Here is a 17,844-nt window from a genome sequence, read left to right as displayed (position 1 = left end):
TCGTATTGCCGAATTCCGGGGTGTGAGCACGCACGGTCGTTCCCTCGTTCCCTCGTTCTTACATGCCGTTGATGTCGATCTTAAGGTTGCCCGTTTTCTTCTCTCTTTGATCCCTGCAATCATCATTGGAATTCGATTAAAATATGTAAAAAGTGGAACAAGTGGAAAGGAAGGAAGAAAAGATCAAATTAATAAGGATTACAATTTTTTCCCTCCTTGTATATTCCTCCGCGAGGATGCATAAAAGTTTCGGTACGTTTCCTCTAATCGATCTTTTTTTAAAAAATCGGGGAGTACAATTTTCTTTTTTTTCTTCTCTCGAATCATATATATATATATGTATAAAATTTAACCCTTAGGATTCCAAAATCTACACGGTGCAAAATCTGGAGCAAGGTCGATATACGAATATAATTAATACAATTTATTTATTAAATATTCGAAACTAATTCCTTGCTTTCGGGCCCTAAGGGTTAAAGAGAGAAACCGAAAGAAAAAGAAACGTTTTCAAATAACGTTCCAACAACGTTCAAGCTGATAGAGTATACAGAAGTAAAAATATCAAGCACGACGAACATAAAGTTCCGCTTAATCCTATCCTTTTAAATCGTTCGTGGAAAGCGAGAAAGAGAGAGAGAGAGAGAGAGACAAAGAGAAAGGAAAGAAGAAGAAAAGAAGAAAAATAAAAAAAAATGGTAGGAGAGGGTGACGAGATCGTAGTCGACGATTTCAAATTTGAAATTGGAAATTGGATGAACGAAATACGAAATGCGGATTCGCAATCGAACGATCGTTAGACGTTTATCGAATCGAAAGGGTCGAAAGGGAAAAACTTGAAAACTGTCGAATCGATACACTTTTGTCTCGACATTCCTTTTCTTCCCTTCGTGGATGGATAATGGGTATGTGCCTTGGAAACAAAGATCGTGAATTTTCGAAATAAAATGAAAATTTCGTTGTGAAAATCTCGTACTCGTTTGCAATATTGTAATTAAAATTAATCGATGTGAATAAACGAGGGAGGGGAGTTTTTAAATAACTCGAGCGCTTTTCTTTACAAATCTTCAAGATAAAAATTTTTGAAAATTGAAAATTTGTGAAAATTTGATAAAAATTTTGCATCTATTAATAACATTTAATTATTCTAATAATTTAGAAGAAGAAAAATTAAAAATGTAAGAAAACAAATTTGATGAATAAAATTACTTGATAATATTTATATATTACGCGATATTGATCCCGAATTAAAATTAGAAGAAAATTCGATATACCTAAAATTGAAAACCGAATCCAATTCAATTCTTTTGATTAACAGTTTATTTTCGATAGTTTCAATTTCATTTTATCCGGAAATACTTATTTAAACGTGATGCAATAATTTTTTTCTTCTTTTAAAAAATTAAATTAGACTTCCCGATCTTTTTTTCCCCCAAGCACCAAGTATGTACAATTTAATTACACGAACAATAATTCCAATATTTTTAAGGATCCCTCAAAACCAAAATAAACGCGAATAAGTATAACACACCAGGTAAATATACATTAGCGGACGCATACATGCGAAGAATTTTCACTGCAAATACGTTTCCACGTTTCTGCTGTCCCTCCGCTGTCTTCCATTTTGTTTGCAAGTCGCAAAAAACAAATAATCTGCAGCGAGAGATATACCGCGTATACAAATTTACTTTAAACCAATTCACATGGATAATTCGTTTATATGGATTCAAATAATTCCCTCTGTAAAATATCCGTATAAAAAAATTTCTCGCATCGATTTTTGGGGGATCCTTCGCTCCCTTAACCTCCTCGAAGAGAATACACGACGAATGACGCTCAATACTCTGAATTGGCAATTGACTGTCTTTCTTATTACTATTATTATTATTATTTAAAAAACATCTCTAGAATTTAAATTTAAAAAGGGCACGTCCCCGAGGAGATTGATCTGAAAATAATCCAAGCAAAATTCGACGGATCGGACGTTCCACACCTAACCTAACCTAACTTAACCTAACCTATCCAATTCACTCGTATATACGATAAGCAACAACGACGTACGTAAACGGCAGTACAACACGATTTATAGGGCGGTATATCGCTATAAAGTTTTCCACGAATCCGTCATTCTCCCGTGGCAACGAAAGCAACAGACAACCTACATTTCGTCCCCCCCTTCCCCACTTGGAACCGACGAGGAGCAGAGAAGACGCCTCGCCATTCAGTAATTTACGTACCTCATTAGGCCGTGACTGCATCCGGAACACTCACTGAAAAGCTCTCTCTTTCTCTCTCTCTCCCTCTTCACTTTTTTTCTTTCTTCCTTTTTCACAAGTTTGGCTTTCGGGGATCCTTGGAATAGCAGGGGAAAGGAATGAAAGAAGGAGGTACAGGACGGTCGTTTGAATTCAAATTCGCGAGATACGAAGGAGGGGAGATAGAGATAGAGATAGAGATAGAGATAGAGATAGATAGATAGATAGATAGATAGATAGATAGAGAGAGAGAGAGAGAGAGAGAGAGAGAGAGAGAGAGAGAGAGAGAGAGAGAGAGAGAGAGAGAGAGAGAGAGAGAGAGAGAGAGAGAGAGAGAGAGAGAGAGAGAGAGAGAGAGAGAGAGAGAGAGAGAGAGAGAGAGAGAGAGAGAGAGAGAGAGAGAGAGAGAGAGAGAGAGAGAGAGAGAGAGAGAGAGAGAGAGAGAGAGAGAGAGAGAGAGAGAGAGAAGGAAATAGGTAAGAAGAGCGCGAGGTAAGGCGAGGGGAAAAGCGCATTTTCCAACGCATCGGATATTCCTTCAGCGGCGTTTCGCGTCCATCTCGGCGGCTTCTCCACTTCGCCCCCGGTTTCAAGCGCGATGAATTAATGACGATGCGTTCAAATGTTAATCACCTCGGTCCTCGAGCGTAATACTATCGATCCCTTCTAATTTCGAGACGAGGGGGGGGAAGGTCGGCCGATCTCTGACCCGTTTCTCTTTCCTTCTTTCTTTCTCTTTTTATTTCTCGCAGAGAAAGAGAGAGAGAAAGAGAGAGAGAGAGAGAGAAAGTCTTGCTCGATCGAATCGTATTTTCACGAGAACGATGGATGCGTGTCGCGACCTATATTTTTGAAACGAGGCTGTTCCAGTTCTCGAGCATTACGTTGTTTGGAAGAGAGTTTTTCGAGGAAGATGTTTTTGAAAGGGGGTGGACACGAAAGTTTTTTTCTTTCTCTCTATGCGATGTTTAATTTTACGATTGATAAATTTAATAAATTTCAACGATAGAAATTGAGAAGAAATTATTATTTTTTTTTTTTTATGTACTAAAATATCGATATTATAAAAGATTAATATTCGCGAAATATTTTTGAAGGAACAAATTTTGTTCTTTCAGAATTTTTGGAAAAATTCGTGCAATTAAAAAAAAAGGGATATTGGTTTTTAATTAATACTTCTATTAATTTCAGAAATATCAACTCGCGGAAAGGAAAAGAACGTAAGAATCTTTCTGCGATGAATTTCGTTGTAAATTGGGATCGCAGAAAGAGAGAGAGAAAGAGAGAGGAAAGGAAAAGGGATGAAGAAAGAGATACGTAACGCCACGAGAACATCATCGTTGTACAAGTCTGTGACGATGCATGCTACCTTTATTTTAGATTTACTGCCAGAATCTTTGCTACCCCCGATTCTTTCTGATCTTTATTTCCGTTTGCAGCTCGATTTTTCCACTTCTATAATCCGATTACCCGAGCTCGAGAAATCTGGCTTCACAGTTATAAAGCATGGCAGCTTCGATATTCCTCTTACTTATTTCTTCTTTACTTATTTTAAATAAAAATCCCAAACGTAACTTTTCTTTTTTCTTTTTTTTCTGATAATTTTTAATTATCGATTACAAAACGAATGGAAGGAGTATCACTCTCCACTCGTTTCGAAATAATATTTTTTATTCTCTGCAAAGATATTCTTTCTTTCTTTCACTTTTATTTATTAACAATTTTCTCTCAATCATCATCGTCATCGTCATTGCTGATTTAAAAGTGTTAGAAAAAAAAATATTTCTCAAAATTACCATCTCAAAGTTAAAATTAAAATTTTCGAAAAAGCCTTTTTTTAACTAGGATGAAACTACTTTCATCCTTTATTATCCTGCAATTAATCGATCGATTTTTAACGTAGATATCCGACCTTCCCCCTAGGAGAATCTCGCTCCTAGCAACAAGATCTCGAAGCGAAAAGCGCGGCAGCATACGGTGCAAAGGTGTCGCATATCAAAAGATCCAGGAAAACAAGATACAAGAAAGAAAAAGAGGAGGAGGAGGAAAGAAAAAACAGACAAGGGCGGAGCAAAAACTGTGCACACCAAGCATTGAAAACGCGGTGAAAAAAAGAAGAAGAAGAAGAAAATCGAGCAAAATTTGAACGAGAATACAAGGCAATGATGCAAGGAAAATGGCAGGAGGGATGATATTTCCGATCTTTTTATACGATTGTATGAAAAATTATTATGTACAAAACAATGAAATTTTTATACTCGCGAAAGATATAATTTTTTTTTTACGAGTAACTAGAATTTTTTCCTTGGACTCGAACAATAACTTTAAAAGTTATATCGTCTTCCTTTTTCTCAAATTTTACCAATGTTATCGATCGATTGCATACATTTCAATTTTCACAGGGTGTGGCGTGTTCACGTATTCTATGCGAGAGTACTATTGGAGTAGTGAAAAAGTAAAACTAGTTAAAAATTTCGAATAAAGTTCACTCGAAGGAATTTACCCAAAAATAATGTGTTATTCGTAGCCATTACAATCGATAAATTTTCGTTTTACAATTATTCCCAATAATTATTATTCGAGAATCATTAAATTAATTTATCGAAGCGACTTCAACTCGAATTAAATTTTTCAACCCGTCACCGATTTTAGAGAAGGAAATAAACGTTGAAAAAGATAGACGTGGAAAAATACCGTTTATTTTATCAAGTTACACAGCAATTGAGCAATTGAAGTTTGCATTAGACGAAACAAAACAGGAATAGAAGAGCAATGTAATGTAACCGAGATATCTCGTTCTATTTCTGTCTGTAGATTCATTTTAACCCAAACTTCAATTCACTTAACAAACACCCACCCTGTTCTTTTTGTTCCACACCGTTTCTCTATTTGTTTCGATTACTCTAAAATCGAGCCAAATTATTATTCTCAAGTAAGAGCAATTCTCAACGCTATTACGAACAATGAAACACAGATTTTCCTTTGTACCAGCTCGCAACAAACGTATTCCTTCCAAATAAAATTTCATTTCAAAACTTTCCTCGAAACTACTTTTACTAATCGAATCGTGTAAAAAGATCATCCTTCGTCGCTCGAAATCTCAACTCGAGTGAAAAAAAGGAAACTTACGAATTCACCATGGAGAACGACAAACAACAACCTAATCGCGAAAATGAGAAATGGAAAGTAGAATAATAAAAGAAGAAAGAAAAAGGAGAGGCGAGAAGGAGGAAGAAACGATACACAATTCATCAGGCAGATTAGCAGAAGATAATTGGCGATTACTAGTGGACTCAGCTCGGGGAGAGCCGTCGATCGAGGATCGATGGCCTCGTGGATCCAGGAGGGAAAAGTGACGAGATCGAACAGCGGGCCTTTAATCGGCTGCTGAGAGCTTACTTGGCTGAGACCACTGTAATGGTAGAGTAGGGAGCTGTGCTAAAATGCCCCTGAGAGGTACATAAATATATATATATATATTGAAGTGGAGAAATATTTACAAATGTAATTACGTGCTGTTAAATGCCATTAAATGGTGAAGGATTGATCCTGAAATGATCTTGAATACGTTTTTGAGGGAAAAAAAAGAAATGTCAATAGTCGAAGGGAGAGAGGAAATTTTTGTCTCAGTTGTTTAAAAAAAAATAATAATCGAGCTTCTCTCTATATTTGCTGGATTATCATATCTCTGGATTTCAACTATTACAATTTAACAAAAGAGTAAATAAATATAGAGGGGGAAGGAGAGAATCGAAGGGAAAAAAGTGTTTTAAAATTTGTGCGAATAAATGGTGGGAAAGAAATGTTATACAATGAATATATCGCTGTACATTGTTCCAATTAAACGTAAGAGATATATAAGAATCTCTGTTAAAATCCATTTCTAAGAGTATCGCTTTATCTCTCTCTCTCTCTCTTTTCTTTCAGAAGAGCAAAAAATCTACGAACAGAAAATTTACTTCGTAGAGCGTTGATTCGCTCGAACAAGCATCATCCCCCCTCCGATTTGCAGCATGATCATCAGGGCCACCCAATGACAGGAGAGGAGAATGGGAGGGAAAAAGAAAAAAAGAAAAAGTGACAAAGCCTGTGTTGTCTCAATGGGATATTCTTAAAGGGAGTGGGTGAGCAAAAGTGGCGACGTAAAAAAATCCTCGTTTCCTTCCAGAGGCATATCATCCAACTCCCCACGATATATATACTGCGATGTCCAACGACGAAAACGCAGATCTGTGCTTCGTGCGAGTCTCGAGTTGGAGTGTTTTTCTTTTTTTTTTTGATGGAAGGGAGAGAAGAAGAAAAAAAGAAAGAAAGAAAGAAAGAAAGAACTCGTGCTACGAAGGAACAAGGCAATAAAAAAAAGAAAAAAAAAATAAAGGGAAGAGAGATGATCGAGCGATGATCGAGTCGACGTCCGAGAGAACATCGATGGCCAATAACGCCATCTTTCGATGTTTTCCCGATCGAGAGAGGATCGAGAAAAGATCGAGAGAGGATCGAGCGAGGATCGAGAGAGGATCGAGCGAGGATCGAGCGAGGATCGAGAGAGGATCGAGCGAGGATCGAGAGATGATCGAGCGAGGATCGAGCGAGGATCGAGCGAGGATCGAGCGAGGATCGAGAGATGATCGAGCGAGGATCGAGCGAGGATCGAGCGAGGATCGAGCGAGGATCGAGAGAGTATCGAGAGAGGATCGAGAGAGGATCGAGCGAGGATCGAGAAAGGATCGAGCGAGGATCGAGCAAGGATCGAGCGAGGATCGAGCAAGGATCGAGAGAGGATCGAGCGAGGATCGAGAGAGGATCGAGCGAGGATCGAGAGAGGATCGAGCGAAGATCGAGAGAGGATCGAGCGAAGATCGAGAGAGGATCGAGAGAGAATCGAGAGAGAGTCGAAGAAAGAAAAGAAAAAAAAACAAGGAGAAAAGTCGTAGGGAGAAGAAAGAAATAGGTACAGGTATGCATTGTGATCACGCGAAGGAACGATCGTCGATGATATGAGACGAGATATGAGAATCGAGACAAGATTATATATACATATATATATCGGGGGTAAATGTGTCGCACAGGGATGCTGCGTTTTCGTCGGGATTGCGTTGACACGGTGTCTTGTATGCGGCTAGCGTAGCATAAAATGAAACCTACTTCGATCCAGAGATTTGTAAAGCCCACCTCGGCCATTTTTGACTTTGCATATTCGATTCGTATTGCTCCCCGGTCGGAGGAGAGGAGAAAGGATCCTTGGAGAGTGGCCATCGCCTGGGCCGCGTAGCGAACGTCTTGGTATTCGACAAAGGCCACTGGCGACCCTCCCTTCGTGTGCATACGAAGCCGGGAGAAACCAGGAAAACTGTGCATAAATAAGAGAAGCGTACAATACGTGCTCTAGTTAGTTATGACAGACGGTACTCTGGTCAAAAGAGAAGGGTATCTGTGTGTATGTATATATATGTATGTGTATGCGTGTGTATTCGTATGCGTGTGCGTTTGGTATGCGTTTGGTCGTTGGTTGATTGTGTACTGATGATTGGCGAGAATTCGGTGACGCTGATTGAACAGCGAGACGAGGCATCGTGACATTGTTTCTTAAGGAGCATTTTCTTTTTTTTTTTTTTTGTTTATTTTTTTTTTAGAAAGGCGATACTGTTAGGTAGAAAATTTTTGTTGGTCGTTAGAAAGGTGATACTGTTTGTTAGAGATTGTTACACGAGGGTTATACAAGCACGATTAATGAGAATATATACAGGGAAGAGTTGTGCTTACTTTATGATATAGCCAGTGTTGCGCTCAATTAATTTACTGTTTTGCCTTTTGGTGTGTGCATAACAAGGTGTACATAAAATATGGAGGAAACTAAAATATGCCACTTTTTCACGATAAAAGAAACTAATAAATTTCCTTACCATTTTACGATCTATCGTTCAATTGGATAGATATACAAATACCGCTTCCCTTAAGTTAAAAATATCTAACATTTTTTTAACAAAATAATGAAAAATATCAAAATCTGATTTCCAATAAATCAAATTGTAATAATAAATTTAATTTCGCATATTAAATTTTATTCTAAACGTGTGATTTTATATTTGCTCTTATTTCGCGCAATAAAAAAGAATAAAAATTTATCGAACATTTTGTTAAAGAACAGTAAGGATAAAATGAAAAAAAACTTTCTTTCGATGATTTATAAATTCAACTTGAACATTACCGGAACGAGCGTATTGATTCGTCATATTGCATCGTTCTCAGCAGGATTTAAATTCGTTTGGCGTGTACGAAGACCGATTATCGAGAAATTTATATCCCGGTCGATCGATAGTTACGACGCCATTAGAGGAAGTATCGATATCGATTACGCTTGATTTACCGCGTCTCTGCCAGGTACCGCGTAACCACTGCGAATTTCGTTTTTTCCAATTATAGTATAGTTTTTATTGTAATTAATAAATACTTTCACTGCTTTCTTTTTTTTTTCACCTTTAATCGAAAGAAATTTATCACAAATTATCTTGTGATTTACGATTATTTCCGACTTTGATTTCACATATACGATTACATATACTTCTTAACGATATTCGCGATGGACACGCCATCTGCTTAGTTTATGGTGATTCTTATTTGCGTAGAAATATTTATCTATATACGTATATTTTGAATCGTGTGAAAATAGATAATAATTTAAAGATAAATTTTGATTAAAATATCAAAATTCTCGTGTAAATAGCAATATTCGTGTTAAAATATTTATATTTATATTGAACATTATTTTTACGCGAAACAGTAAACTAGTGCAAATGTAAATGTTAGAGGTTATGGTATCAATCCTTGATGACGCAGTAAAATAACAAAAAGTTCAAAGTAAGTAACGTAGAAAATAATTATATATTTATATAAATAATTATACTTTATATAAATATTGAATATATTATACTTATATAAATGTAAAATGATTTCGTTTCAATCTCTTGATTTTGTTAAATTTAATAGAATAGAAATCCGTTTATCACTAAGATTTGTATTCAAACTTGTATATGGAATAAGTAAATATTAAAATATTCATATATGTGAAATTGTTTAAAACTTTAATCTTTTATAACAGTTATATGTTTTTCATTGATGCTCGTTCGCTGTTCTCGCGATGCATTTACTGTGTTTTATGCGTGTATATCAGAGTGTTAGTCAATGCCACTAAATATTTCAATACTGATAATTACAGGTACTAGCACAGGTGCGTCTTACGACTACGAACTACAACTGGTGGCAAAAAATGAATCAGCGGATGTCAGTGATATACATTTCTTGAAGGCAGTGCTGTTATTCGATTTCAAAAGAAGCACTTGGTAAATCCAATATTTTGTAATACGTGATAAGCTCTTTTGATTGTTTCTTCGATATAAAAGGTGTCTCAAAACATGTGGGGACAAATTAAAAAGCGTATTATTTCACCAATTTTCGTAAACGATTTCCTCCTAAAAAAGGAAATCTTACTTACATCGAACGTGTCAATTATAACACTCGTATTGAGACACCTTGTATTTAGAGAATTTTAACCGAATATTAACCCTCTATAATATCGTACATTTAAATTAAATTACTTATTTACATATTTAATTTTTTTTTCGTTGAGTTTTGTTTTATTTTTATAACATGTTATATTTTATTAATACGAAATTGTCATTTCAACGTGAAATAACATTTATCCATAATTGGATCCATAGATTTTGTAATTAAAGTTGAAAAATTGTGAACAAATTACATTTTCCTCTTGGTAAACGAGCCAAAATCTAGTTATAGAGGGTTAAGGACGCGTTAGAGCGTGTGCACCGTATAGAGAGAGAGGAAATGCGGTTGATTCGGCGGTGACCTATATCGTTCTCTTAAATTCGTAGCCGCGTAATTGTTTCCAGACCGGGTATGCTAGATTTGTCATTTCCAGTTCATTGCACTATGGTCCGAATATACATGTAAAAATTTAATTTCGACCCGGTTAACCGTAATATTTTCTATTCATTTTATTCGTCCTTTAATTCCGCATGGATATACGTTGATATATACGTTTTAATTTATATTTTCTACCAGAGACAGATAATCGAGTGGTATTTCTGATAAAATAATTATGTAAATTTTGTATGTCTCTTTGCGTGGAAATGCTCGAAATGAGCTTAATTTACATTTTGTCCACAACAATATAGTTGAATTACGGAACGAATAAATGTCAAACACAAATTGTGTGGGTCAAGATAGAAATATTTGAAATCATTCGCGCGAATATTCAAATGAAAAGATGTATCAAATATTTTTTTCTGAAAATTTACTTTGAATATACTATATATATATATATATATATATACATAGAATCACAATTTCTTTCAAAAGTCACAACATCTGAAACTTGTTAAAATTATTCTTGAAAAAAACTTTATACATCTTATTCATGTCTTCCAAATTTTGAAATTTTCCAATTTTTTGCAAACACACTACTAAAAATAAAACACTGATGAAAAATATAATACACTGCTCTCTAATATCTAAAACGAAAAATATTCAATTGAATTCGTTTAAAAATAGCTATGCCTTCTATTCACCGCTGTTTGGCGAAATGGCGAATATCTCTAAGAATCAAACGAGAATCGAGCATATCTTAAAAATAGCGTGGAAGTAAACGGAGGGGGGAAAAAAGGCTTGGGAAGAAAAGGGATAAAAGGCGATTGACGTGCGAGATATCGACGTTCGTTTGAAATAAGAATTGCAAAGGGTAAACGGGGTCGAGCCACCCCAGAAATGAACTCGCCATTCACCGTGCAAGCGAAGCTGCGGGCCAACGCTTCTTCTCTCTATCTCGCGATGAATGAACTGGATATGACGTCAGTCGTCCGTATCTGACGCAACGTGTCCGCTATCGATTTCCCCTTTTGCATCGGCGCCGAAATAACCTGCGAGCCAATAGAAGCCGTTGTGAGAACCGTCTCGACCGTCCATTTTTCTTTCCTCTTCCTCGATCGATCCTCGTCTTCGATTCTTATTCGATTTTCATTCTCACAATTTTCTTTTTCTTTTTCTCCCAAAAATCTTCGAAAAATGATTTTCGAAAACTGATTATATCCAGTTTTATATTTTATAAGAAGATAAATTGACGAATAATCTACTCGAGAGTGATTTTTTCATCGAGAGTGAAAGTCATATCAATCCTTTGCTTTGCTCCACGCCTGTTTCGCTCGAACCAGCAACTCCAGACTCGGACCCGCGCGTTTAAAATTTCTTCTACAGCTAATATATGATTTCACACACAAATTAACGCACAAAACTTTTATATTTTAATATTTTATGTATCTATTGCCAGTCAAACTCGGACTAATACCGAAGATGTCGACTCGATCACGTCTAATTTAACCCTTTGCTCTCTCGGTCACCAGAGGATTGTTGCAGCAACTTGAACGGCGACAATATTTATTTATGTTTGATTCTTTTAAAATATCGCTTCGTAAATAGGTTCCTAAGCTCTTTACGTATAATCTTATGAGGTGTAATCTTATTTTATGAGTAATTATCTTATGTATAATCTTATGAGGCCACCGAATACCTGAGTCTGAAATTGCTGGTTCGACCGAGCGAAACAGGCCTGGAATGCAAAGAGTTAATATTAAGTATTATATAAATTATAATACTGCATCAAAGGAGGAAGAAAACAACAAGTTTTGAATGTTTGAATACTCGATCAATGAGAGTATTCGATTGTTTCGAAGAATTTTAATTATTAATATTTTAATAATATTTTAATTATTAACCCTTTGCTCTCCAATGGTGACTCTCACCACTGGAATTTTTATGGCAACTTGAAGGGTGACAATATTTATTTATGTTTTATAATATCGCTTCGTAGATTCCTAAGCTCTTTACGTATAATCTTAGGTAATTTTATCTTATGAGTAATTATTTTATGGTAATCTTATGAGGCCAACGCACCGAATGCACCAAAAACTGAGTCTGGAGTTGCTAATTCGACCGAGCGAAACAGGCATGGAGTGCAAAAGATTAAGATAAATAAATAATAATAAATCTAAGATTATACGTAAAGAGCTTAAGAACCTATTTATGAAGATATTCTAATAAATATTCTAAAAAAATCAATATAAATAAATATTGTCGTCGTTCAAGTTGGCAGATCAATCCCAGTGGTGATGACTAAGAATCACCGTTGGAGCGCAAAGGGTTAATGTATTATCGTTGAGAGAAATATTCTATCGAATCGAATCGAATCAAAATTGAAAATGAACGAAACAACGCGTGTTAACACGTATATAATTTATAATATAATTTCCATAATAAAGGTGTTTAATTAATTAATTGTTGGAGATATAAGGCTGATAATTTTCAAGATCGGTTGAATGGAAGATAGAAGTGTTTTTGCTGAGTATAGAGAAAATATCGTTACGTACGCATGCGCGAGTTCGCGTTCGTAATTGAACCGAGTCGATTGAATGGTGTGTATTCTGCATTCTGTCTGCCATTCTGTCTGACGATTTTTGGCGATTTTTCGAACGTACGCCCGATACGTTTTCATCAGGATGAAAAGTCCCACGGACACTTGCTCTATACTCTTGTTGTTCTGCTCTCCTTCTTGTTGTATCGGCTACGTTTCACGCGATTGGAACACGCTGATTTCGAAAGACTGTTGAAAGAGTCGCGTTTTCGATGATTAAAAAAGTCGTGGAATTAAAACTCGCTTGATCGATTCTCTTTCGTTATTTGATTAAAGTTCAAATTGTTATTTTTTCTTTTTACAAGTCGAAAAGGAGAGTGCGCAATACAAAGTTTCGACATTTGAAGGAGACTTGAGAATTTATGTATTGGATCCAAAGCGCGCGTTTTTTAAATTAGGAATTAAGAGCAAGTGTCTAATCCTTCGAGAATTACTCCATCGAAGATATCTAATATCCTCTTACAATTTGTCACGAACGATTAAAAGCGTAAGCAGGCTTGAAAACAGCCTGCATGCACCGTATATGGGTGTATTAAGATATCAGGTATATGTATGTATTATCAATATCTCATAGATTTTCACATCGAAAAATTTCATACACATATATTTAATTGCCAATTTTTCTTTATCTTTGAAATTTTTACGTAATTCCGCGTGTAATATATTTCTAATAAAATATTATTATAATTACTTGCAAGAAATGTTATATTTTTAAGATAATAATTATATACGTTATTCCATTTCCGAATAATTCGATAATTCTCAAATGAATATTGTAACAGTTAACGAGTTCAACGAATAACGTCGAAAGAATGTCTCGGCTGCAACGAGTGCTTCGAATCGTGGGAAGGTTCTGCATGGCGGAGCACACGAAAATATAATTCACTAACGCGGCCATGATATCCGGCCAGAGACGATACTCTTTTCAAGAGTATTGTCTTTCACTTTTCACGTGGATCGAACGAAAATTCCCGCCGAAAATTCAAATCTCAGACCCGCGTAAAATAAAAAAACGATGTTAATTTTTATCTCAATTCTTGAAATTCATTTTCATTGCGTGATAAAATGGAAGATTTCGAATTTATCGTGGCGAAAATATAATTTACTAATACAGCCACGATATTCAGAGAGGATACTCTTTTCAAGAGTATTGTCACGTGGATCGAACGAAAATTCCCGCCGAAAATTCAAATCTCAGACCCGCGTAAAATAAAAAAACGATGTTAATTTTTATCTCAATTCTAGAAATTCATTTTCATTGCGTGATAAAATGGAAGATTTCGAATTTATCGTGGCGAAAATATAATTTACTAATACAGCCACTCTTTTTAAGAGTATTGTCACATGGATCGAACGAAAATTCCCGCCGAAAATTCAAATCTCAGACCCGCGTAAAATAAAAAAACGATGTTAATTTTTATCTCAATTCTAGAAATTCATTTTCATTGCGTGATAAAATGGAAGATTTCGAATTTATCGTGGCGAAAATATAATTTACTAATACAGCCACGATATTAAGAGAGGATACTCTTTTCAAGAGTATTGTCACGTGGATCGAACGAAAATTCCCGCCGAAAATTCAAATCTCACCCGCGTAAAATAAAAAAACCATATTAATTTTTACCTCGATTCTCGAAATTCATTTTCATTGCGTGATAAAATGGAAGATTTCGAATTTATCGTGGCAAAAATATAATTCAGCCATGATATCCAGAAACGATACTCTTTTCAAGAGTATTGTCACGTGGATCGAACGAAAATTCCCGCCGAAAATTCAAATCTCAGACCCGCGTAAAATAAAAAAACGATGTTAATTTTTATCTCAATTCTCGAAATTCAGTTTCATTGCGTGATAAAATGGAAGATTTCGAATTTATCGTGGCAAAAATATAATTCAGCCATGATATCCAGAAACGATACTCTTTTCAAGAGTATTGTCACGTGGATCGAACGAAAATTCCCGCCGAAAATTCAAATCTCACCCGCGTAAAATAAAAAAACCATATTAATTTTTACCTCGATTCTCGAAATTCATTTTCATTGCGTGATAAAATGAAAGATTTCGAATTTATCGTGGCAAAAATTTGCGAAAATTTTTTTGCGACAAGGATGGAGAGGGGGGGAGGGGGGATTCGTACTCGCGAGGCTGAGATGGAAAAAAAATAGGAATTAAAATGGTTGGGCAAGCGGTGTCGTTTATGGAGCTTCTATTTTGAAGAGAAAGACTTTGAAAATCAACGAGGCGTGCCACGGTTGTTTGACTGATTTGGCTCGGTCTAATAAATCTCGTCGCACGCTTTCGAGATTATGCACGATAGAGAGACCATTGGATAGCGATCGAGGCTGGATAAACACTCTGATGTTGAATTCTTGTTATTTAATTTGTTTTTTTTCTTTTTTTTTTAGATAGATCCGTGTAATTTTCTTGATTGATTTCATTTTTATAATTGTTTATAGATCGTTTAAAACAAAAATCGAACAATTATAAATTCGTAGGTTATTTTTGAATAATTTTTGAAGCTTTTAATAAATTATTGTTTTCAATACTCGTGATTCGTGTTTCTTAAAATAATTATCGAATATTTATTTTATAATTCAATCGAATTGTAAAAATTCCACGATTCCATTTCAATTCATATTTTTCCACAATAATTAACACGAGTTTTTATCCTTCTAATTTGATCGAATTAAACCGAAGCTTCCCCGCAAACCACGCTTTCTCCAAACATTTATTATTCCACACCGTCTTAATCCACATCCTTCTTTCGAATTTTTACAATTCAATCAAGTCGATTCGTAAATGGAAGCTTCTCCATAAACTACGCTCTCCTCAAATAAATTTCCACCCCATTTTAATTCGTATTTTCCAAATTAACTCGAATCGTGTGATTTGATTGAAAATTTTCCAATTTAATATAATAATAATAATAATAATAATCGTATATTTCAAGTAGAACGAGAACGGATTATTTAATCATTTGGATCCAACTGCTAAAGTATAATTTACGAGGTGTAACGTATGCGATGGCAAAAGTCGCGCGCACGCGTCAATTAGCATAACTCGGTAACCGAGTCAATTTTAGCAAACCGCCGTTTCCAATTTCATTTTCAGACGAGAAATTTGTTCCGGTGGACAAATTCGAGCGGCCGGCTTTCGCCGCGAGTTCTTCTTCTTCTTCTTCTTCGTCAAACGAAGGGCCATGTATAAACTTCGGACGACTCATTCAAGTTCCGAGCTAATTTATCAAGGACAATTGAATTTAAAATTTTTGATTTTAATATAGAATCGAAGTAAGAATTTATATATGTGGAAAGATGGATTTGTTCCTTTGAAAAATAAGATAAAAGTGGAATTATATATATATATATATATATATATTTCAAGAATTTGAATATCAAGTGTTGTTCCCTTTGACGAGGCGTATAATTTAAAAAAAGAAAAAAATCGATCGTCTTCTTTAGTAGTAAGTTTAATTATTTCCGAGTTGAAGCTGAAGAGCCGAAAGAGCTATTAGAATTCTCATTTAAATTTCTTACAGCGACAAGTCGATATGGAAAATTATGAAAATTTTAAATTAACCGCCATTTCTCGAAAATAATTGTTTCGCTTCCTTGTATAAACTAGTTTCTTTGTTTTTGGCCCTAGAAATTTATAAAAGATATATAATATTCTACGATTTACTATTTTCTAAATTTCAATCCATCGTTTTCGATCATTCGCAATTTCTGTACACGTGTTACTTTATTACTTTAGCACTTTAAAAATTTTATACGGTTCAATCTATTATTTCGAGTCCTTCGAGTCTTTTGTTATTTTTGCAAGCGTCGATTTTACGTTACTCGTTGGAAAGATACCAAAAAATGTGTAAACCATACCGTAGAAAATTAATTAGGCAGGTTTGATGAGATTGTTACAGTGAAAGTATAAAATTTAATAATAAACAGCATATATGTTATTATTAAAATTCGAAATCAGTTGATACTCCATCTAGTTTGTCGAAAAGTATTGGTTACACAAACTAATCAGAAACAATTTGGAATTAGACTATACATTAATAACAAATTTCTTTCCGTGTAACAATATTCTTACAAAATTCATTAATATATTCTATATAATCTATTCGAAATATATTATAACCTAACCTCAAATTATTAAATCGAAAGAATTTCCTCCAATATAAAATATCTAACAATATCTAATTCCAAATTGTTTTCAATTATATCAACAAATTTCGAATTTTGGCATAACATACGATCAACTAACTTTATATATTTATAAAATTAATCTTTTTTTAATTATAATTATCCTTCTCAGTTTAGAATTATAAGAAAGAAAGCAAGTGCAAAGGCTTGTAGTCGATCAAAGTCTGTAAATTCGAATTTAAATTTTCGTATAACTATATTTATCAAATCAACTCCTTTATATTGTAATTATTTTTCTCAGTTTAAACTTCGTAGGCTTGTAATCGTCTGTAAATTCGAATTCAAAATTTCGAATTTTATAACAACAATTTATATATTTTTATAAAATTAACCCTTTATAATTATCTTCCTCAATTTATAATTGATCAATGTCTGTAAATTTGAATTTAAAATTTCGAGTTTTATAACAATAATTTATATATTTCTATAAAATTAATCCTTTATAATTATCTTCCTCAATTTATAATTGATTTATAATTTATAATTTTATAACAACAATTTATATATTTTTACAAAATTAACCCTTTATAATTATCTTCCTCAATTTATAATTGATCAACATTTGTAAATTCGAATTCAAAATTTCGAGTTTTATAACAATTTATATATTTTTATAAAATTAATCCTTTATAATTATCTTCCTCAGTTTAAACTTCCCAGTCTAAACAAAGATTTGTAAATGATCTGTAAATTCGAATTCAAAATTTCGAATTTTATTACAATTTATATATTTTTATAAAATTAATCCTTTATAATTATTTTCCTCAGTTTAGACTTCACAATCTAACCAAAGATTTGTAATCGATCTGCAAATTCGAATTAAAAATTTCGATTCGTAATAATAACACGCTGTGACTGCATTTATTATCAAATTAACCCTTTGCGCCATACTTTGCCCCAGTCTAAAGA

General features: G+C 34.3%; 1 protein-coding gene and 1 long non-coding RNA gene across 12 annotated transcripts in view; one reads left to right on the top strand and one right to left on the bottom strand.

Moving 5' to 3' along the window:
• The window catches only part of LOC102676951 (protein couch potato-like), a 170,501-nt gene continuing 152,657 nt past the window's right edge, over positions 1-17,844 (bottom strand). For 8 of the 11 annotated variants that reach the window (XM_006611126.2, XM_006611124.2, XM_006611125.1 and 5 more), the window contains 2 exons: positions 7,398-7,602; positions 1-113 (listed from right to left, as the gene is read on the bottom strand). In XM_006611126.2, the coding sequence (XP_006611189.1) occupies positions 81-113; positions 7,398-7,602 (238 nt within the window). In that variant the 3' untranslated portion in view covers positions 1-80. The remainder of the gene's footprint in view (positions 114-7,397; positions 7,603-17,844) is intronic. The other 3 variants (XM_006611130.2, XM_006611129.2, XM_006611127.1) reach the window with 2 other exon arrangements.
• LOC102676408 lies at positions 8,337-9,721 on the top strand. Its single transcript, XR_421081.2, has 2 exons — positions 8,337-9,110; positions 9,469-9,721. It is a non-coding gene; the product is annotated as an uncharacterized LOC102676408 (long non-coding RNA).

The sequence above is a fragment of the Apis dorsata genome, unplaced genomic scaffold (assembly GCF_000469605.1).
Source record: "Apis dorsata unplaced genomic scaffold, Apis dorsata 1.3 scaffold_83, whole genome shotgun sequence".
NCBI classification, from domain to species: Eukaryota; Metazoa; Arthropoda; class Insecta; order Hymenoptera; family Apidae; genus Apis; species Apis dorsata.
Note: the sequence above shows the minus strand (reverse complement) of the source record. Positions and strands in the feature narration are given on the sequence as shown.